This window comes from Hyperolius riggenbachi, chromosome 11 (assembly GCF_040937935.1).
Source record: "Hyperolius riggenbachi isolate aHypRig1 chromosome 11, aHypRig1.pri, whole genome shotgun sequence".
Taxonomy (NCBI): Eukaryota; Metazoa; Chordata; class Amphibia; order Anura; family Hyperoliidae; genus Hyperolius; species Hyperolius riggenbachi.
Window position 1 is genome coordinate 203,007,454 of NC_090656.1, and position 22,583 is coordinate 203,030,036.

General features: G+C 47.2%; 1 protein-coding gene across 2 annotated transcripts in view; it reads left to right on the plus strand.

Moving 5' to 3' along the window:
* Nucleotides 1-4,520: 4,520 nt before the first annotated feature.
* Nucleotides 4,521-22,583, plus strand: part of PDE3B (phosphodiesterase 3B) — a 205,530-nt gene continuing 187,467 nt past the window's right edge. The window contains exon 1 of one of the 2 annotated variants that reach the window (XM_068261129.1): nucleotides 4,521-5,444. In XM_068261129.1, coding sequence (XP_068117230.1) covers nucleotides 4,698-5,444 — 747 coding nt within the window. In that variant the 5' untranslated portion in view covers nucleotides 4,521-4,697. The remainder of the gene's footprint in view (nucleotides 5,445-22,583) is intronic. The other variant, XM_068261130.1, reaches the window with a different exon arrangement.

Consider the following 22,583-nt stretch of genomic DNA (forward strand, 5'->3'; position numbering starts at 1 on the left):
CCCAGGATGCTCCCTGCCATGGCTGCATGTGCCCAGGAGGCTCCTCGCTATGGCTGCTGTGCCCAGGAGGCTCCTCGCCATGGCTGCTGTACCCAGGAGGCTCCTCGCCATGGCTGCATGTGCCCAGGATGCTCCCAGCTATGGCTGCTATGCCCAGGATGGTCCCCTCCAGGGTTGCTGTTCCCAGGATGGTCCTCGCCATGGCTGCTATGCCCAGGATGCTCCTCGCTATGGCTGCTGTGCCCAGGAGGCTCCCCGCCATGGCTGCTGTGCCCAGGAGGCTCCACGCCATGACTGCTGTGCCCAGGATGCTCCCTGCCATGGCTGCTGTGCCCAGGATGCTCCCCGCCTTGGCTGCATGTGCCCAGGATGCTCCTCCCCATGGCTGCTATGCCCAGGATGCTCCCTGCCATGGCTGCATGTGCCCAGGATGCTCCGCGCCATGGCTGCTGTGCCCAGGAGGCTAATCACCATGGCTGCTATGCCCAGGATGCTCCCTGCCATGGCTGCATGTGCCCAGGATGCTCCCTGCTATGGCTGCTATGCCCAGGATTCTCCTCACCATGGCTGCTATGCCCAGGATGCTCCCTGCCATGGCTGCATGTGCCCAGGATGCTCCCCGCCTTGGCTGCATGTTCCCAGTATGCTCCCCGCCATGGCTGTTATGCCCAGGATGGTCCCCTCCAGGGTTGCTGTGCCCAGGAGGCTCCCCACCATGGCTGCTGTGCCCAGAATGCTCCCTGCCATGGCTGCTGTGCCCAGGAGGCTCCCCGCCATGGCTGCTGTGCCCAGGAGGCTCCCCGCCATGGCTGCTGTGCCCAGGAGGCTCCTCGCCATGGCTGCTGTGCCCAGGAGGCTCCCCGCCATGGCTGCTGTGCCCAGGAGGCTCCCCGCAATGGCTGCTGTGCCCAGGAGGCTCCCCGCCTTGGCTGCTATGCCCAGAATGCTCCCTGCCATGGCTGCATGTGCCCAGAATGCTCCCTGCCATGACTGCATGTGCCCAGGATGCTCCCCGCCATGGCTGCTGTGCCCAGAATGCTTCCTGCCATGGCTGCATGTGCCCAGAATGCTCCTCGCCATGGCTGCTGTGCCCAGGATGCTCCTCGCCATGGCTGCTGTGCCCAGGATGCTCCTCGCCATGGCTGCTGTGCCCAGGATGCTCCTCGTCATGGCTGCTGTGCCCAGGAGGCTCCCCGCCATGGCTGCTGTGCCCAGGATGCTCCTCGCCATGGCTGCTGTGCCCAGGAGGCTCCCTGCCATGGCTGCTGTGCCCAGGATGCTCCTCGCCATGGCTGCTGTGCCCAGGAGGCTCCTCGCCATGGCTGCTGTGCCCAGAATGCTCCTCGCCATGGCTGCTGTGCCCAGAATGCTCCCCGCCATGGCTGCTGTGCCAGGGATGCTCCTTGCCATGGCTGCTGTGCCCAGAATGCTCCTCGCCATGGCTGCTGTGCCCAGGAGGCTCCCGCCATGGCTGCTGTGCCCAGAATGCTCCTCGCCATGGCTGCTGTGCCCAGGAGGCTCCTCACCATGGCTGCTGTGCCCAGAATGCTCCTCGCCATGGCTGCTGTGCCCAGGATGCTCCTCGCCATGGCTGCTGTGCCCAGGATGCTCCTCGCCATGGCTGCTGTGCCTAGGATGCTCCTCGCCATGGCTGCTGTGCCCAGAATGCTCCTCGCCATGGCTGCTGTGCCCAGGATGCTCCCTGCTATGGCTGCTGTGCCCAGAATGCTCCCTGCCATGGCTGCATGTGCCCAGAATGCTCCCCGCCATGGCTGCTGTGCCCAGAATGCTCCCCACCATGGCTGCTGTGCCCAGGATGCTCCCCGCTATGGCTGCTGTGCCCAGAATGCTCCCTGCCATGGCTGCATGTGCCCAGAATGCTCCCCGCCATGGCTGCTGTGCCCAGAATGCTCCCTGCCATGGCTGCATGTGCCCAGGATGCTCCCCGCTATGGCTGCTGTGCCCAGAATGCTCCCTGCCATGGCTGCTGTGCCAGGGATGCTCCTCGCCATGGCTGCTGTGCCCAGGATGCTCCCTGCCATGGCTGCTGTGCCCAGGATGCTCCCTGCCATGGCTGCTGTGCCAGGGATGCTCCTCGCCATGGCTGCTGTGCCCAGGATGCTCCTCGCCATGGCTCCTGTGCCAGGGATGCTCCTCGCCATGGCTGCATGTGCCCAGGATGCTCCTCACCATGGCTGCTGTGCCAGGGATGCTCCTCGCCATGGCTGCTGTGCCAGGGATGCTCCTCGCCATGGCTGCATGTGCCCAGGATGCTCCTCACCATGGCTGCTGTGCCCAGGATGCTCCTCGCCATGGCTCCTGTGCCAGGGATGCTCCTCGCCATGGCTGCATGTGCCCAGGATGCTCCTCACCATGGCTGCTGTGCCAGGGATGCTCCTCGCCATGGCTGCATGTGCCCAGGATGCTCCTCGCCATGGCTGCTGTGCCAGGGATGCTCCTCGCCATGGCTGCTGTGCCAGGGATGCTCCTCGCCATGGCTGCTGTGGACAGCAATTCTATTCTGGTGCATGCGTGACAATAACATGGGGGGTGTTGTACCTGCATGAACACCTGCACATGCCCAAGGTGCTCCAGGGGGGGGGGGGGGGAATGTTTTGAATATTTTATCGATAAAACATTTGATAAATCTATAACACCTTAGTGAATTCAAAATTAGATTTTACTCATGAGGTAAATTGTCAAACGTTTGATAAAGCTTAATGTATTGAGGCCATTGTCAACCTCTATCAAGACCTAAATAAATGATTTATCCATGTTTCACCATGTTTAACACAAGACTCAACTTACACACGATATCTCCTGGAATGGAACCTGTTTGTAAGAACTTTCAATGAAAAATATGCCTCACTGATTAGTTTGCACCGTGGCTGTAACACGTGGGTTGACCATTAAACTGCACCACACCGAGTGTAAAGCAACCTCATTGTTCTGTATGCCTTATTGGGCTCAATTCTTAGCAGTGCAGCTTAGTTTGAGCAGCGCAAGTTAAAATCCTCAGCGCACGCTACGGGCTGAGTAGCGTGCACTGCAAACTTATGCGTGCTCCTTTGTATTTAGTGGCTGCTCTTTTACTCGTGCCCTGAGCCCTGTCGCTTACTGTAGCTGTTTAGGACGTGATCCCCGCACTTTGATTGGCCCAATAGGCTGTTGGGCCAATCAAAGTGTGAGGATCACGTCCTAAACAGCTGCAGGATGTGACAGGGCTCAGGGCACGAGTACAGGAGCGGCCACTAAATACAAGGGAGTGCATGTTAAGTTAGAAGAGCACGCTAGACAGCCCATAGAATGCGCTGAGGATTTTAACTTGCGCTGCTCAAACTAAAGCGCAGCTTAGTGAATCAAGCCCATTGTGTGGTTGATGTACGATGCGACTTTTCACTCCACTGGATTGCATTGCATAGCAATCACACTGCAATGTGTATACAGCCCTAGACTCTCTCTTTATTTCAGTCTGTCCCTCTCTCTCTCTTTCTGTCAGTCAGTCACTCCCTCTCTCTCTCTGTCAGTCAGTCTCTCCCTCTCTCTCTTTCTGCAATGCAATGTGTATAGTGTAAAAGAAGCCCCAGACTCTCTCTTTCTGTCAGTCTGTCCCTCTATCCTTCTCTTTCTGTCAGTTAGTCTCTCCTTCTCTTTCTGTCAGTTAGTCTCTCCCTCTCTCTCTGTCATTTAGTCTCTCCCTCTCTCTTTCTGACAGTCAGTCTCAGTTAGCCTCAGCCTCTCCCTCTCTGTCAGTTAGTCTCTCCCTCTCTCTGTCAGCCTCTCCCTCTTTTTCTGTCAGTGAGTCTCTCTCTCTGCTAGCCTCTCTCTTTCAGTTAGTCTTTTCCTCTCTCTTTCTGTCATTCTTTGTCTCTCTCTCTCTCTTTCTGTCAGTTAGTCTCTCTCTCTCTGCCAGCCTCTTCTTCTCTTTCTGCGTCCCTCTCTCATTTTGTCATTCAGTCAGTCTCTGTCTCTTTCTGTCAGTCTCCCCCTCTCTTTCTGTCAGTTAGTCTCTCCCTCTCTCTACCCTCTTTCAGTCTCTCTTTTTATGTCAGTCAGTGTTTCTCCCCCTCTCTCTGTCATAGTTAAGCCTCTCCTCTCCTCTCTCTGTCAGTTAGTCTCTCCCTCTCTCTACCCTCTTTTCAGTCTCTCTTTTTATGTCAGTCAGTGTCTCTCCCCCTCTCTCTGTCATAGTTAAGCCTCTCCTCTCTCTGTCAGTTAGTCTCTCCCTCTCTCTACCCTCTTTCAGTCTCTCTCTCTCTCTCTGTCATAGTTCAGCCTCTCCTCTCCTCTCTGTCAGTTAGTCTCTCCCTCTCTCAGTTTCTCTTTCTGTCAGTCAGTGTCTCTCTCGCTCTCTCTGTCATAGTTCAGCCTCTCCTCTCTGTCAGTTAGTCTCTCCCTCTCTCAGTCTCTCTTTCTGTCAGTCAGTGTCTCTCTCGCTCTCTCTGTCATAGTTCAGCCTCTCCTCTCTGTCAGTTCAGTCTTTCCCTCTCTCTCAGTTTCCCCGGAGGGGGAGGGCCAGCACTAGTAGTGGCGACGATGTCAGCAGTAGGTCGCCAGGGGGCGCCAGGCAGTCGGACGTGGCTGTGCGCTCCGGGGCGCCGCAGATCGGGCTGAGCTCGCGCCGGGAGAGGAGTCGGGGGAGTCGGTGGGTGTCTCGGTGCCGCTGGGCGCCCGGGAGACATGAGGCATCGCCCAGGATGAAGCAGCCGGACAGCCCGGAGGGGTTCCGGAACGGCTATGTGAGGAGTTCGGTGACCCCGCTGAAGCCGGACCCGCCCGGGGGCCCCCTGTGGCCCGCATGGCCCGGGCGGCTGTGCTGGGGGGCCGGAGGGTTGGCCGCGGTGGCCGCCGCCTGTTGGCAGAGCTCGGGCTGGGCGCAGAGTTTGCTGCTGCTGCTGAGCCCCCTCTTCAGCCTGGGCTGCGCCTTCTTCTTCCTGACCTGCTACCTGGCCCGGGGGCTCCCGAGGGGGGGCAGCGTGTGGCTGCTGGCACTGCCCGTGTGCTGCCAGGGTGGGGATGTGCTGGTTGCGGGGCTCCTGCCCTCCTGGGGGGACCCGGCCCGGCTGCTGGCCGTACTGCTCAGCGTGCTGTGCCTGTGCTTGTGGCAGGGATTGCGGCTGGGGCTCAGCGTCCTGCTGCTGCTCTTCTCCAGCCTGGTGTGGCTGCTGTCCCTGAGCAGCCTCAGCTGGGTGCCCCATCTCCTGCGGGCCCTGGGGGGCTGCCTGGTGGGCCTGGCTGGCTCTCTGCTGGCCCTCTGCTTCAGCCACTGCTTCCACATCCGGGAGAAGCAGCCCAGGAGCGGGCCACTGCTGGAGGACAAGGTGCCTGTAATCCGAGCCCGGAGGAGGTCCAGCTGCGTCTCCCTGGGGGAGACCTCCAGCACCTACTATGGAAGTGGCAAGATGTCCCGGAGACCTTCCCTGCCCTGCATCTCTCGGGAGCAGGTAGGTGACAACCTCTAATACATCCTCCTGACACTACAAGGCCCAGCATGCTCCTCTGTGCAAGGTTGGGGAGATGCTGGAACAAGTTTCTTAAAAGTTTGAGGGACTACAGATGACAGCATGCCCCACACCTGCGCTGGTGGAGAGATGCTGAAAGTTTTTCTTTAAAGTTTGAGTTTCACTGCAAGTGAAAGCATGCCCCCTAACACTGGTGCAGAGAGGTTGCGACTTGTTTTTAAAGTTTCTTGAAAGTTTTAGTAACTACAAATAAAAGCATGCCCACCATCTACAAGAGTGGAGAGATAATGCAACTTTTGTTTAAAGTTTATTAAAAGTTGGATGAACTACATGTCAAAGCATGCTCCGCACTTGCACTGGTGGAGAGTTGTTGGAACAAGTTTCTAAAGTTTGAGGAACTACAAGTGAAAGCATGCCTCTCACCTATACTGGTGGAGAGCTTCTGCAATTGGAAGTTTGTTAAAAGCTGGAGGAACTACAAGGCCCAGCTTCTTCGTCTGTGTAAGGGTGGAGAAAAGCTGGAACTTTTGCATAAAGTTTCTAAAGTTTGAGGAACTACAAGTCACAGCATGACCCTCACCTGCACCGGTGGAGAGATGCTGTAACTTTTTCTGAAAGTTTGGTAAAAGTTTGAGGAACTATAAGTCAAAGTATGAGCCCACTCTGTCTACACTGGTGGCGAGATGCTGGAAGTTTTTCATAAAGTTTGAGGAACTACAAGTGAAAGCATGCCTCTCGCTTACACTGGTGGTAAGATGCTGTAACTTTTCTTTAGTTTCTTAAAAGTTTGGGAAAAACAAGTTTGCTTTCTTAACAGAGAGAATTGAAAGTTTGAGGAGCTACAAGTGAAAGCATGGCCCTGACCTGCACTGTGGAGGGATGCTGGAACCTTTGTATACGTTTATTATATACTGTATTAGAAGTTTGCTGGACTACAAATCACAGCATGCCTCCCTGTAGCGATGCTGGCACTTTTCTGTAAGTTTCTTAAAATTTTGCCAAAGGAAAAGTCTCAGCACGCTCCCCTGCCTACACTAGCTGAGAGATGTTGAAAGTTTATTTTTTTGTGTTTGCTGGAGTTTTTGACAAACTACAAGATCCAGCATACTATTCTGTGCACTGGTGGAGAGGTGGTTGAACTTTGCTATTACTTTCTTAGAAGTTTGATGAACTATATGTCCCAGCATGCACTTCCGTGCGTTATTGGAGAGGTGCTGGAACTTTCTTGGAGGGCTGAGGAACCGCAAGTCTCAGCATGCCTCTTTGTGAGCTGGTGGAGGAATTTTGTAACTTGTTAGAAGTTTTAAGTTATCACAAATCCCAGCATGCCCCTTGGTTGTGGTGTGGCACTGGAGTATTATACATTTGCTGGTGTTTTGATGAACTACAGGTTACAGCACGCCTCTCCATACTCTGCTTCAGACATGTTTGAGGAACCACAGATCCTAGCATGCCCCTCTTTGCATTGTTGTTGTTGTTGTTGTTATAAATTTGCTTGAGGTTTGAGGAACTACACGTTACAGCAGGGAACTCTGTGCAGTGGTAGAGAGATGCTGGGACTTTGTCTAAAGGTTGATGAACTATATGTTGCAGCATGCCCCTCCATAAACTGGCTTAGAAGTTTTGGAACGTTGTCTTTAGTTATTTTTTTTTTTTGTATTTGAGGAACTAAATGTCCCAGCATGTTCTGGCTACTGTAGCGGTGCCTCTTTGTTGCAAGTTTGGTAGCAGTTTATGGAACTACATGTCACAACATTTCCTCCTGTAAACTGCTAGAGAGTTGCTGGAACTTAGTTAGAAGAGCCACAGATCCCAGCATGCCTTGCTTTGCCATTTGCATAACTTTGAGTAAGGTTGCAGGTACTATATGTCCCAGCATGCTGTTACCTCTCACAACACGTGTTTGAACTTGCAGTTCAGTTTGATAGGCGTACTTATTGATTTATAAAGCGCCAACATATTCTGTGGCTTATGAGTGACTACAAGTCCCAGCATGCTCCGCTTCCATCTGTGGGCAATGTTGAGTTGAACCACAAGCATCTGCATGCTTGTAAATGCGGATAGTCCCATTGTAAATGCGGATAGTCGAGAAGTTTGGAGAACTACATGTGCCAGCTGCCTTCTGCCCTGATGCAGTGGCAGAGTTTATTAGAAGATCGAGGAACCACAAAGAGCAGCATGCCTCCCCCCCCCCTCCCATTCCCACCAGTATACTGTAGTTTGCTTACAAGGCCTAGTACAGTTTGATAAACACTATACAATTATCACAAGATTTCATTTGTTTAATTTAAATTGGTATTGCACTGTCAGTTGATCTTATATCGATCGAGTAATTGCTATACGCTACAGTTTTTGAATAAAGCTTTGAATAAAAAAGTTTCAGCCATGGCTAATTAATATAGGAATAAACAAATGAACACATAAACAAATGTGATTGGTTTCCATGTAAAAGATCATAAAGTGATCAATCTTTACATTGATTGTGTCAGAAGTGTATAACCTACCACCTGAGCGATTTATTTTATGATCGATAAAAATTGCCGACCATTCTTTCGATGGATTTTAGCTTTTTTTATTGATTGAAAGATTTGATTTATCGATTGCATGTGGTTAAAATTCACTTCAATTTACAATCAATGTTTTGGCAAAAAACTGTACAGCGTATGGCTATCTATTGGGGCACTATAAGTCTCAGTAGGCACTCAGGCGTTCAGTGATTCCTTTGTTGAAGTAGCTTTGATCATGCTGGGACTTGTAGTTCTTTAGCGGAGGTGGGTTTGTTGAGCTGAGATTCCCTAGCTGCTCATATCAGTCGCCTGCTGTTATTTCTGCTGCAAAGTGTGTCAAGCAGCCTCCGGAATCTCAGATAAAAACTTAGAGGCTGTCATGGGAAGCAGAGAGAGAATAACAGCATGCAGGGACAGTGTTGTTTACCTTGTGCCTCGCTGTCACCCTGACCCCTCCCTCCGCCACACTCCGATTTTTATTGGCTTTTTGTGTTTGGAAAAAATGAGGACTGTGAGTTGTGGAGGCTTCATCGGAAGTTGTGAGGAGTCTCTTGCAGTTATTAGTTTTCCCTCTGAAATGAGTTTTCCCCTTAGACCATCCCTGAAAATTCGGTGATCTGCGTTTTACTGTTTACCCAGGACCTGAGATTTGTTCTACTGGCCTCTTGCACACTGCAAGCGATTCAGATTCAGATTCCGCTTTTTAATCAGTTTTTACATCCGATTCAGATTCCGATTTGCAGTGTGCAGGGAGCAAACTGCAAATCTGAATCGGAATCGGAGGTAAAAACAGATTAAAAAGCGGAATCTGAAACTGAATTGCTTGCAGTGTGCAAGAGGCCTTTTTTTGCTAACAAAGGGTTAGAACCTGCCCTACTACTTCAAAAGCTCAGGAAATGTAGAAACAAAATTTGAGGTGCAAAACACTTGTGTAATGCTACTACTGTCTATTTTATAATCACCACCCCTAAAGTGTCCGTCTATTACCATCACCCCTCTAGTGCGTCCGTCTATTACCAGCACCCCTCTAGTGCGTCCGTCTATTACCAGCACCCCTCTAGTGCGTCCGTCTATTACCAGCACCCCTCTAGTGCGTCCGTCTATTACCAGCACCCCTCTAGTGCGTCCGTCTATTACCAGCACCCCTCTAGTGCGTCCGTCTATTACCAGCACTCCTACAGTACTATATGTCAAATTTTATATACCGGCACTCTTCTGCATGGCTGATTTGCTTATAACATTACAATATAATCTTTATTATTTGCACGTGTTCACTATGTTATTTTATTGCTGTTTTGTGTACTGATTTCTTGCTTTCAGCTGACTAAGAATTAATTTGTGTAGAGAATTGTCACTTTAGTGAAATAAATTAATCTTGGAAATGGCAAAATCAGAAATGCACAAAAAGATCATGACTAGTTCTGTCAGAGATTTGCTAACTGGGGTCTCTCACACTCTCTTTGACTTTCAATGTATTCAGAAACAGTCTAGATTCACAGGGAAGGAATATAATGCAACGTGCATCTATGCTGCTAAACCTCCCTTTGAATTTCCTAAGGGTCCCGTCCTGTAGAGAACTCAGCACAGGAAGTGCGTCCGGCAGTTTCCTCCCCCCTTCATCCATCTCTCTCTCCCCCTCTCTGCCCTCCTGTCCTGATTATCTATGGGGGGAGAAAATGGACACTTAGCGGCAAATCCTGCGATCAATATTTAACCAGCACGTTGAAAGATAAACACTGTGCAATATTTATGCCCTGACACGGGCAGCGAGCGTGCGTCCCGCTCTTTCCGTGTGTCTCTACAAGACGCACATCCCTTCTTAAATAGTTTCCAGCCGAAGCATTTGTTGTGGTTAATGGATCCACGGGATTAAACTTCTTCCCAAATGCCTTTGGAAGCCTTAAATATTTATGAGAGAGGCTCGTAGGCTGCCGAAGAGATTGATCGCTACTAGGGAGCGTGCCCAAGAGAGAGGTCACGCAATTTCACAAAATGTATAGAAATGGAAAAAAAACAACCCCAACCTGCATCTTACCGCTGGCCATAGAGACAGGTGTCATATTACAGGTCGTCGCAATACTGTACAGACAGACCGTAGAGAAGCAGACCAGGGACCTCATTCTAAGTTCATGTGGAGAGCTGTGCATGTGTACTTGCGACAGCGCTCATTCGTGATCTAACGACATTCGTACGGTTATGGTCAAAACTGATCTGTCAGAATAGATTGTTTTATTTTGGTCCTTTTTATGTCATTGGTCTGTTTTTAAACAAATGAAAGTTTGACAATCTGTTGTGGATTGTTTACATTGTGCGACTTATAGAGCTTGTTGTTATTATTAGTATTATTTAGTATTTATATAGTGCCATCATCTTCCGCATGGCTGTACAGACTATATTGTCACTTAACTGTCCCTCAGAGGGGCTCACAATCTAATCCCTACCATAGTCACAAGTGTATGCATGTATCGTGTAGTGTATGGCCAATTTAGGGGGAAGCCAATTAACTTAGCTGTATGCAGGGATCTCCCCAGAAATTTTTTCCAGCCGGGTGGCATGAAAAAGTAGCCGGGTGGGGCGAGATGAGAGAATGCAGGGTTGGTGCTTCTGAGTGCAACTCTGCTTACAGCATAAGAGGAGGTGAGCAGATGACAGCCGGGTGCTCACCAAAACTAGCCGGGTGGAGCACCCGGCTAAAAGAGCCTGGGGAGAACACTGTATGTTTTTGGGATGTTGGAGGAAACTGCAGTGCCCCGAGAAAACCCACACAGACACGGTGAGGACATAAAACTCCTTGCAGATATTGATCTGTCTGGGATTCGAACCGGGGACCCAGCGCTGCAAGACGGGAGCGCTAACCACTACGCCACCGTGCTGTCCAGCTCGTTCTACAGTTTGTGGTGTAACACCTAGACCCAGACGTTTAACATTGTTTGAACAGCGAGCTCAAATGATCGCGCCACTTTGCACGCGAGTTGTTGGATTTTAAAGATCCGATCCACTGTGACGGTCTCAATGCGCTGTTCGCCTAATCACGCATCTGTACCCACGTCGCGTAAACAATCGCTTAAAAAAAATCGCCAATCATTGGAAGAATCACAGACAAAATCACAAGAAGGGTATCCGCCTTAATGGCTAAAGATTGATAGCGTAATATTTGCCTTCGTTGTAATCAATGTACAGGCAAACACAGATTGATTACAGCCGGATATGCTGAATTGATCTCGCTTTGATTTGGAATTAGATCGGACAGCGATCAAATTATTATGTGGAGTCGGTACAAAAAATCATCCATCCCTTGACTCCTTAGTTTATGAAACCTCCAACTCCAGGTACCCAAAAATGGCTTCTACTCCTTGACTCAGGCTTGCGCACACTTGTCTGAAGCGTACGCATTGCACACGGCAAAGCGCAAACAATTCCACTGATATTTGAAGTCAGTGGCCCGCTCGGGAATCGCTCATCATTTGGTGCATTCGTAATTATTGGTCATGATTTTTTTTCCAGCGATCTTCTTAGTAAAATACATTGCGCTGCAACCCAAAAAATGGAGACCGTTCATGGAAAATCGGGCGCAGAAATGGCAGAGTGCTGGAAACGTCGACAAAACTCAGACAAGCTGAGTTTTTCTGCGTTCGGCATTTCCCCCCCCTGCTGTACTGTGTGAATGAAGTGTGGCTAGTTCATTTTAGAGAGATGTTCTTTTCGCTTTGTGTGTATATCTTGCCTGCCTCCTATCTAAACATACGCCGGACCCGTCACGCATCACCCTGCTCTGAGTAAAACTTTATTCGGAGTAATCGAGAGTTAATATTAAACTTGACAAGGAGCCATTGAAAACTTTTTGGCCGCGCTCGGTGCCAAGCTCTGAAGTGTTACTGCACTTTGTCGGTTAAACGCTAATCCCGGGCAAGAGCCAGGCGGCGGCGGATGCCAGGGCGGAATTTGTGAGGAGAATTGTTTTCAGAATGAGCCGTTGGAGCGTAATTTGTAAAAATGTGTCATGAGGAGACGATTAATGTGGCGCTTCATTGCCTGGGCCTGTAAGAAGGCCCTGGTGGTAAATTTTGCTCCCTTACAGGAAGGTTTAGCCTGTTTGGATGGACCTTCTTACATCACCTGCTTGCTGGAGGGTCAGCAGGTCGTAGCCTGTCACTGGCGGGTTAATGTTCTGTATCAGAGGCCGCTGTGACGCAAGCCAGGCCCGCCATGTGTCTGGTTTGTGTTAGCGAGTGACCTCTCCCCTTTAACCTGTGCATTGCCACATGGCTGCAGATCATCTGGCGAATGTGTAGGCCGTAGACTCCTCTGTCCTCCACTGCACCATACAATAATTCAAAAAAGCTGTGTTTGTCTTTTTGTCACCGTACCTACCGTAGTGATATTCTATCAGACGTGCTTTGCTGTAACTTAATTTCTTTATTTCCACTTATAGGTTTAGCCAATAGTAGATGTATCTGCAGAGCCTAACATACTATCTAAACGTGCCTATTAGCACGGTGGGGTAGTGGTTAGCACTCTGGGCTTGCTGCTCTGGGTCCCCAGTTTGAATCCCAGCCAGGGCAGTATCTGCATAGAGTTTGTATGTTCTCTCCGTGTCTGTGTGGGTTTCCTCCAGGCACTCTGATTTTCTCCCACATCCCCAAAAAAATACTAAGTAGTTAATTGGCTTCCCATTAAAATTTTTCTCTAAACTACAATACATACACTACACGATACATACCGGGACATAGACATATGACTATGGTAGGGATTAGATTGTGAGACCCTCTGAGGGACAGTGAAGTGACAAGGTAATATACTCTGTACAGTGCCACGGAGGATGTTGGCACTATATAAATACTAAATAATATATTAATGCTGCGATTGGTATGAATTATTTTATATTTTGATCGGATAAATCACATTGAACTATATAAAAAAAGAATGAGCAGTTTGCTCATGTTAAAAAAAACGATCATATGGTCGGTTGCATATATCTGGTTTGTCTATACGCTAGTTGGATTTTTATGATTGGATCTGTTCTGATCAATTTGATTGTACCATTGATGCATATGATATATATGAACTATAATTATTCTTTTTTTTTTTTTTTTTTTTTTTTAAGACTAATTCTTGTTAACAAAACTTTATTAACTGTTATTTAACATAAATTTAAGATCTAATTTTTCTCCTTTTTTTTTTTTTTTTTTTTTTTTTTCCAATATGTATATACTGTATGTATATATTTTATGTTAAATCAAAAGGTTTGTCACTATAAAACATTTGTCATTAGTAATTATTCACCCTGGCCCAAATAAACAATATTTGGCTACATATCCTCATCGTTTTTTCTGTACGTGACAAATACAACAATATTTCTTTGTACAAATGACAATATTTCTTTGTAGAAATCGAAAAAAAACCAAAAATTCAGTTGTTGATCACAAAGCATCATTTCCAATCAATAAAGTAACAAATCGATCGTCTTTTTTATGCTGGGGATACACGGTACGTTTCTGTACCGTGTATCGACCAGCTGATCCGACCAGCTGATAATATTCAGCTGGCCCGATCATGCCGCTCGACGCCCGCCCGATGCCCGCCGGCGGACAATGGCAAGGAATCGAGCGGTGATAAGGAAGCGCCGGCGGGGGCAAACGGCAATTGATCTGCGCGGACGAGCGGGGATGCGCCGACATAGAGCCGCTGGCTCGATCCAGCGCATAAAACGAGCCGTGTATGCACGGCATTAGAGTCGTTCATAAATAATGTACACCTTAAACCAGTGCAAGGTACGTTAGAGCTACAAAACTGAAAACTGGAGATGCTGCTCTGAGCAACCAAAACAAGACAAATAATGTTTTTATATCGCCTTTTTTCTCCTGGCGGACTCAAAGCACTAGAGCTGCAGCCACTAGGGCGCACTTAGTAGGCAGTAGCAGTGTTAAGGAGTCTTGCCCAAGGTCTCCTTACTGAATAGGTGCACACTTACTGAACAGGAAGCTTTGAGATTCAATATTTTTCAGTATCTCAGATCTGCTTTCTATCAAGAGAGAGACAGATTTTGAGCTTGGGACTGGTCGCTGGCAATAAGTAGGCTGTATGTTTTTTGTCTAATAAGATTTTGTTGATTGAAGATCTGAAGTGAACATTACAGGGTGTGTATCCAGCATAAGCATCGGCGGCACTTTTGCACCTATTGTGCACTTGGTTTCCGTTTGATAAATCTGCCCCATATGGTCTCTGTACAGAATGGCTTATCTGTTGGTAATTGAGCCCTGGACTGCAGTGCTGCAAGGCAACTGTGCTAGCAGCTTATCAGCTGTGTATTGGTAGAAGTTAGTGGTGTGAAGTCTGGACAGCACTGAGGTGAGTGATACGATATGCGCTATTTCTGTGGTCTCCATCTAGACAGAGCATGTCCTGTCCTCGCTACACGAACTGCCAGTCACCCCGGCGACGCAGCTGCTGATTAGCAGGTCCGGGATTCAGGTGCCAGCATTGGGTTAAGGTGCCCATTAACAGTGCAATTTTTAGTAAACAATCATTTTTTCAATCGGATTGTTCAGATCGTATTGTATGAAAACAGAGAAGCTGGTTGATCCAATCAATCATAAACGATCACATTATCAATCGTATGCTTAAGCGGACCGGAACTCAGAACTTCCTCTCTGCTCTAAGATAAGCAACAGCATAATAACCTTTTAACGAAAAACATTTTATTGTTACAGCCGTTACAAATACTGCAATAAATCTGCAGTGAGTCTACTTCCTGCTTTCATGGAAGCAGACATAGGGTTAACATCCTGTGTTTACAAATTAGCTGCTCTGCCAAGGCAGCCAGCTGACACAGCAGAGAGATCAAATTACAGTTGTAGTTAGTCACAGGTGAGGGGGAATTAGACAGGTTAAACTCTCTAAATACATACAGGGTGCATTTCTGCCTGTTTTCCTTCTGTCCTGTGCAAGAGTTCAGGTCCACTTTAATGAACTGATCAGCGTGGTGGACACGATTGGAACTGGTTTTGATATTGGAAATAGTTCAGATTCTTTAATCAATTAGATACAATATTTCTTTAGTGCTGACATTGTCCGCAGCGTTGTACATGGTATATACAGGTAGTCCCAGACTTACGAACGCCCGACTTACGAATGACCCGCTGATACGAACGGCATGGAATCTGTTTCCATGGGAACAAGCCCCCAATTTTTTTTTAAAATTGATTTAATAAAATTCATAGAAAAAAATGGCTTTTAAACTTGTATAAACAGGCACAGAGGGCAGAGGTGACACAGAGGGGGACACTGGAGGCATAGAGGGGGTACAGGGGACAGAGATGGCACAATGTTCCAACTAAAGAACAGATTCTAGTTAAGAACGAACCTACAGTCCCTATCTCGTTCTTTAACCGGGGACTACCTGTATAGTCATTAACTTTCCCTCAGAGGGGCTCACAATCTAATCCTTACAATATTCGTATGTCCATCATAATCTAGGGACAATGTAGGGGGAAGCCGATTAATTTATCTGTCTGTTTTTGGATCTTGTTGAAAATAAAGACATTTGTTAAAAATCACACCGTTAGCGGGCTCCTGTTAGGAGAATTTGCCAGTCCTCCAGATTAAGTAGTGACCTAATGTTAATTGCTAATGTTAATTTTATTTCCAAAGATTAGTTGGTTCTTTTTATAAATAAACCGCAGAGATTAACCCAGATTTTATTCTATTGGCTTCATTTTTCCAATCCATAGACTGCCTTTTAATTTTTTTTTAATTCTACACCTATAACTTTTTTTTTTCCTCTTAAAGGACCACTACAGCAAAAAAATAAGCATTTAAAAGGACATAATCGACAGGTTTTGGACTAATCCTCTCCTCATGGGAGATTCTCAGGGTTTTCTTTGTCTTCAAAAGCATTTCCTGAACAGCAGTTGCGAAGTCTAACTGCCTTTAGGGAAGCTGGCTGGTGTCTTACTATTTTGTCAGTTAGACTTTGGGAATACTTTTGAAAACAAAGAAAACCCTGAAAATCCCCCATGAGGAGATGAACCAGTCCAAAGCCTGTCGGTTCTGTCAGATTTTAGCTGCTTACTTTTTTCGCTGTATTGGTCCTTTAACGCAGGTGTTCACTTGTGCCAGTTACCACTATGGAGGTCGGTAGTCACAGAGTGTGTGTAGTATTCTTGTTACTTGCTGGCACTGAGGATTCGGAATCATCATGCGGAATGTATCCAGTAATATGAGCCGCATCTTTCCGGAAGCCTCTGGTACAGTATGGTTCTGACGCCACATTCCCAGCGCAGCACCAGCGGCAGATAGAGCCTGGGGAAGGATCAATACTGTTAAACTGTCCACTTACTTCTCTTCTGTCAGCTGATGTTATCGGTTATTTCTGCAGAAAGTGTTTGAAGCAGATTGCCGGCAGTGGGGCGGCTGACAGGAAGTGAGCTGTGCACAGCAAAAATATCTCCCCTCAAGATCAGAACTTCGTCTCAGATTTCCTGTTTTAGTCTGCCTGAACGTTCATGGTCATATCATTCATATCAAGATCTTTGTTAAGGTGACCATACACGTTTAGATTGCCATTCAATGTGGCAAACAGATCAATTCCTCTCTGATTTAACTCTGATCCAAGAGGGATCAGATCCACCCATACACTGCACTTACATTTTCAATAGATTTCACATCGAACAGTACAACGCTATTGGCCATTGAACTACCGCCCATGCTCCGCCGTGTCTTATTGATTGAAATGTACCAACCAGGCCATTGTAATTTAGATCGATTTTTTTCCTAAGAATTGATCGATATTAAGATTGATGCAGCTTGTTGAGTCGCAGATAAATGGCAATTTGTGGTTCCTTCTATCTCTCAGGGACTCTAATGGTCCCTGCCTTCCTGTGGTCCTACCGCCCTCCACCTGCTACACCCCTTATTCAGGCTACAGTGTTCTCCCCAGGCTCTTTTTGCCGGGTGCTACACCCAGCTAGTTTTGGTGAGCCACCTGGCTGTCATCGGCATACCTCCTCCTAGGCTGTAAGCAGAATTGCTCACAGAAGCATTGGCCCTGCATTTTATCATCTCGCCCCACCCGGCTACTTTTTCATGCCACCCAGCTGGAAAAAATTTCTGAGAACACTGGGCTACTGTGATTTGCCTTGTTAAAGGACAACCGAGGTGGCATGTGACATGAGATAGACATGTGTATGTACAGTGCCAAGAACACAAATAACTAGGCTGTGTTCCTTTTTTTTTTTTTCCTTTCTCTGCCTGAAAGAGTTAAACATTAGGTATGCAAGTGACAGTTTCTATTCAGGTCGGACTGGGTCAGACTATAGCATAACTCTCACTGATAAATAATTACAGCCATAAAACACTTTCCTGTCAGTAAAAGGCTTCTGAGAGCAGGAAAGCGATAATAAGGGTCAATAATTCATAGATTTCAGCTCTGTCATACATCAATGGAGGTGTCATTGAGCAGAGACAATGAAACAGTAAAAACTAGATATAAAATAAAATAATGCAATATCTAAAAAAGGTTATTTTTAGGAGGAGGAGGATATACAGTTGTTTTTCTCATTAGTTTATTTTCACTTTGGATGTCCTTCAAAACAAAAGGTATTTGTGATAATTCAGCTTTAAGTGAGCAACTTTAGCTTCCACAGTGCATCACTACTGAATATGCAAATTATCTCTTTGTGCCCCTGAAGCAAGCCTTATGGCCCATACTCACGGGCTACAAATGTCGCCGCAACACACGGCGCGCGCGTGTTGCAGCGACAGGTCGCCAGTGAGTATGCAGCGTTGCACGGGCGCGCACCCCGAACTCACTCGTCGCTGATGACGCCGGGGCGATTGAACCGCTCAATCGCCTGGCGACAGTCGCCGCCGCAACTCCGCCTCAACTGTCGCTAGTCCGCGTGAGTACGCGGACTAGCGACAGCAACAAGATAAGTTATACATTGGGCTTCCGGCGGGGGGAGGCGCAACAGCAACAGCTTCCGCCGCATCAGTTGCCAGATCCATCCGCCGTGTGTATGCGGAGGGACCTGGCGACGAGCTGTCGCTGGCCTGTCGCGCACACGCTCACGTGTGCTGGCGACAGGCCAAAAAATTGCCCGTGAGTATGGGCCATTACATCCAGAACCGCTGGTATATCGCAAGCCTATATCTTTACATTTTATAGAGCCACATCAACCCAACATGCAGACAGCCTGTTTCAGACTTCTATTAACTGTTCCTTCTTCGCTCCATTGCTCCTGAGTTCCCAGCTCCGCACAACTGCCTAAGGGCTGTTTCACACCAAAAGTGCTTTTCAGTGATTTTCCACTCTCTAGTATTGTGAAATGTGCTTGGTTAATGTAATCAAATGGGCTAATTCACACTGGAGTGATTTGTTTTGTTAAAATTGCAAAAGCGCTGCATGTAGCATTTTTGCGGCAAAAGCGAAGGACTAGGCGATATGATCTGCGCAGGGAGGAAAAAAGTTTTTGGCATTTTTTAAGGAAAGGGTTCTTTACCGAAAGAGTGGTTAAAATGTGGAATGTGTTACCACATGAAATAGTTATGACAAATACAGAGATAGAATGAAAAATTCTATATCTGTGTTTAAGGGGGCTTATGCTGAGAATACACGGTTCGTTTTTGTAGTAGATAGATGAGTTCGATAGAGAATTTCCGACATGTCCGATTGCTGTTCAATCGTTTTGCCGCTCGATTTGTCATTGAAGTGAATGCAAAAAGATAAGAAAAACAAGCGGAAGATAGGAGGATCGAGCGGCAATATCGATTGAGCGGAAAAAAAACTAAGTGTATGCCCAGCATTAGATGCTTTAATTGCATTGAAGGACATTCATGGCTTTAATTACTAGGTTACTCATCCGGGGATTTTATCTGATTGCCATCTGAAGGCGGGAATTTTTTTTCTCTTTTAAGCCCCGTCTACACGAGGCGATCCGGATCACCTCTTCCGCGTACCCGCCGCGTCCCCGCCGCGTCCCCACCGCGTCCCCGCTCGTGCGTCGGATTTGATCCCCCGCTCGTCCCCGCCGGCGCCGCTTATCTTCCGCTCGATTCCCTGCCATTGTCCCCTCGTGGGGAACGAGCAGGGAATCGGCGGTGGCGAAATCCGACCTGACGGATCTTATCAATCGAGCCGCATCAGCGGCTCGATTGATAAGTAACATTGCTGTTACATCGCCTCGTGTAGACGGGGCTTTAGGGCTTATTGGCTTCAATACATCAAAAGGCTGTTTGATAAAAATAAAAAAAGTCCTTAAAATACCACTTTTGGTATTAGTAAGAGGCATCATGTCAATCAATACATTATTATTATTATTTATTGTATTTATAAAGTGCCAACATATTACTCAGCGCTGGACAATAAATATATACAATGATACAAAGATGAGACATAACAAGGTTATACAACATAGAACAAAGTTATACATGCAAATTGTACAAAATACATGATCATGCGATATGGGCTGGTTAGGTAGGCTCAGTAATACAAGTACAAGGCTGTCATAGGACAGGAGCACATGATCCTGTAGATTACACTAGGGAATGGAGGACCCTGCCCAGAGGCTTACAATCTAAAGGGTGGGGTGGAAACACTAGGTGCGGCTGTTAAATATTCAGTAGAAAGTTACTGTGTGGTAGGAGGTGGGTAGGCCATCATAAAGAGGTGGGTTTTGAGGGCTTGCTTGAATGTGTTGAAAGAGGGAGCAAGTCTGATGGGTGGTGGAAGGGCGTTCCAGGGGGTGGGGGCAGCTCTTGCGAAATCCTGCAGGCGGGCATGGGAGTGTGAAATGCGTGGGGTGGTGAGGCGAAGGTTGTTGGAGGAACGGAGGGGTCGACCTGGTGTATACTTGTGAACAAGCTCCGAGATGTAGGTAGGGCAGGTTTTGTGCACAGATTTATACGCCAGGCATAAAATCTTGAAAGTTATCCTGAAACGGATAGGGAGCCAGTGCAGGGATACACAAAGGGGAGAAGTGGATGCGGAGCGGCGCGAAGAATGGATGAGTCTTGCAGCCGCGTTCATCACTGATTGCAGGGGGGCAGTGTGTTTCAAGGGGAGGCCAGAAAGGAGGGAGTTACATGTTTGTTATACTGCCTCTGCTCGCTTTGAATCTGTCCATTAGTCTTTCTTAACATTTTATTTAATTGCCACAGCTTAAAAGAACTTCCAGGAGACATTACACATGCCATGCTTTGGTGATTTCCTCACTAGCTCCTCCGCATCTTCAAACAGGAACCAAAGGGGTTGAACGGCAGCAGGGGAAACTTCTTTTGTTCCTTGTTCTCAATGCTCCGCTGCCTTGGGGGTAGAAAAGCTAGACCGGCCAGAGAAGCCTGCAGATCCTATCAGCATCCAATCATCGGGACTTGCAGGAAACGGGCTGTTTATATTGGCTCTGCTCCTGTCAATTATAGGGATATTCACATGGAGCTGCCGATAATGATCGAACCTGATACTTGGCTTTACTACATGCTGTAACCTTTATGAATTGGCATTTAGGCCTGGTGCACACCGAGTGGTTTTTGAAGCGTTTCGCAAACCGCTATCGCCTGTGAAAACGCTTGGCTAATGTATCTCAATGGGATGGCGCACACCAGCTGTTAGCGGTTTTTAGCAAACCGCAAACGTGGGTCCTGCAGCACTTTTGCTGTTTGCAGAAGCGTTTCTGCCTCAATGAAAAGTATAGGAAAAGCTCAAACAGCTCTGAACAACGCTAGATTAGGGCTCTTTCACACTACAGGCAGCGGTAAAAGGCTAAAACGCTGCGTTTGGGCTGCAGGCGTTTTCAAGGCGTTTTTAAGGCGTTTACCGCAAATACATTAGTATCAATTGTAATGAGAAACTCTGCGGTCAGCCCTAAAAAAGCTCCTGGGAGCTTCAAAATTCAACGCTCCAAAACGCAGCGTTAACTGTGAAAGGTAAAATAAAAGTCTATGGACTTTCATTTTACCTAGGAAAACGCCAACTATGGCTGTGGCGTTAAAACGCCGAAAAAGCCCTCTGGTGTGAAAGGGCCCTCAGAGCTGTTTTCCAGGTGTTTTTGTTACAGTAACTGTTCAAGTAACAGCTTTTACTGTAACAATATTTATAATCTAAAAAAACGAGGATAAATTATCCTAGTTATGCGCTCCTCACTTTAAATCAATGATATAAAATGTTTGATTAAATTAATATAACATTAGATGGATCGCCTCCTGTTATAACCTGTGTGTGTTTCACAGTCCACTAATCCTATATAAAACCAACACGGCGCTCAACATCCTTTGCTCACAAAATGTCCTCATAATTCCAGTCCTGCAAAAGTATCGCAAGATTCAATTGTTCTTCATATAAGAAAACAAACGCTCACCAGAACTTGTGGCCGACCAATTACAATCAGCTTGTCACGTTTGTGGCCCAACCAGTATATGTAGGATTCCTCACTTTTCCTCAGCTCCTCCACACATGTAAAAAAATAAGGTGCAAACAAATAGCGTGATTCTGCTTCAAAACTGCATTCAAGTTAGCATCACCAGTGCGTTTCCTCACTAGCAGTCCACCAGCAACTGGTGTGTCCTCCACCAGAACAGTAATACGAGCCTCTCACCGGATATAATGCGCTGACCAACAGGGACCAGCATCAACAGCATATGTGGCATCAGCCGATATTCTTGATGAAGTTAGAAACCACTTGACCTAAGACTCAGACAGATCTCGACATAGCATAATTCCGTCTTTATTCATAAAAGTTTAAAAAGTAGTGCACTTACAAATTTTCAGATCACAATGCGCATTTAAAACCAGCATGTAGCGTCTTCCGTACTCCGTAGGCGTGGCCTATATCCGGTGAGAGGCTTGTATTACTGTTCTGGTGGAGGACACACCAGTTGCTGGTGGACTGCTAGTGAGGAAACGCACTGGTGATGCTAACTTGAATGCAGTTTTGAAGCAGAATTACGCTATTTGTTTGCACCTTATTTTTTTACATGTGTGGAGGAGCTGAGGAAAAGTGAGGAATCCTACATATACTGGCTGGGCCACAAACGTGATAAGCTGACTGTAATTGGTCGGCCACGAGTTCTGGTGAGCGTTTGTTTTCTTATATGAAGAACAAGTGAATCTTGCGATACTTTTGGAGGACTGGACTTATTTGAGGACATTTTGTGAGCAAAAAATGTTGAGCGCCGTGTTGGTTTTATATATAATATTTATAATCTGCTACACAAAAACGCTCCCAAAAACCACTAGGCATGTTTAGAAAACCTCTCTAAACATGCCTAGAATCGCTCTGAAATCTGCTTCAAAAACCTCTAGCGTTTTGAGGATCTGCTAGTGGTTTTGGTGTGCACTGGGCCTTACTGACATTTGTTGAGGTATTTACCGAACAAGTCAGTCATTTTCCTCACTGCTGGGTAATTTCAGCTTTTCATGCGGTAACAGCCTTGATGAATTGACATTTTTCCTAAATGCTCTGTAAAGTCAGCTGTTTTCTGCATTCTCTAATGCGATAATGCTTGATGAATTGAGGCCCATGCCTTGTAAGGGTTTTTTGCCTGCCTCTGGATTTCTAATCCAAATAATTTATATAAATGTGAAAATTGCTCGTCAATCGCATAGCGCTTTTTGTTGTGA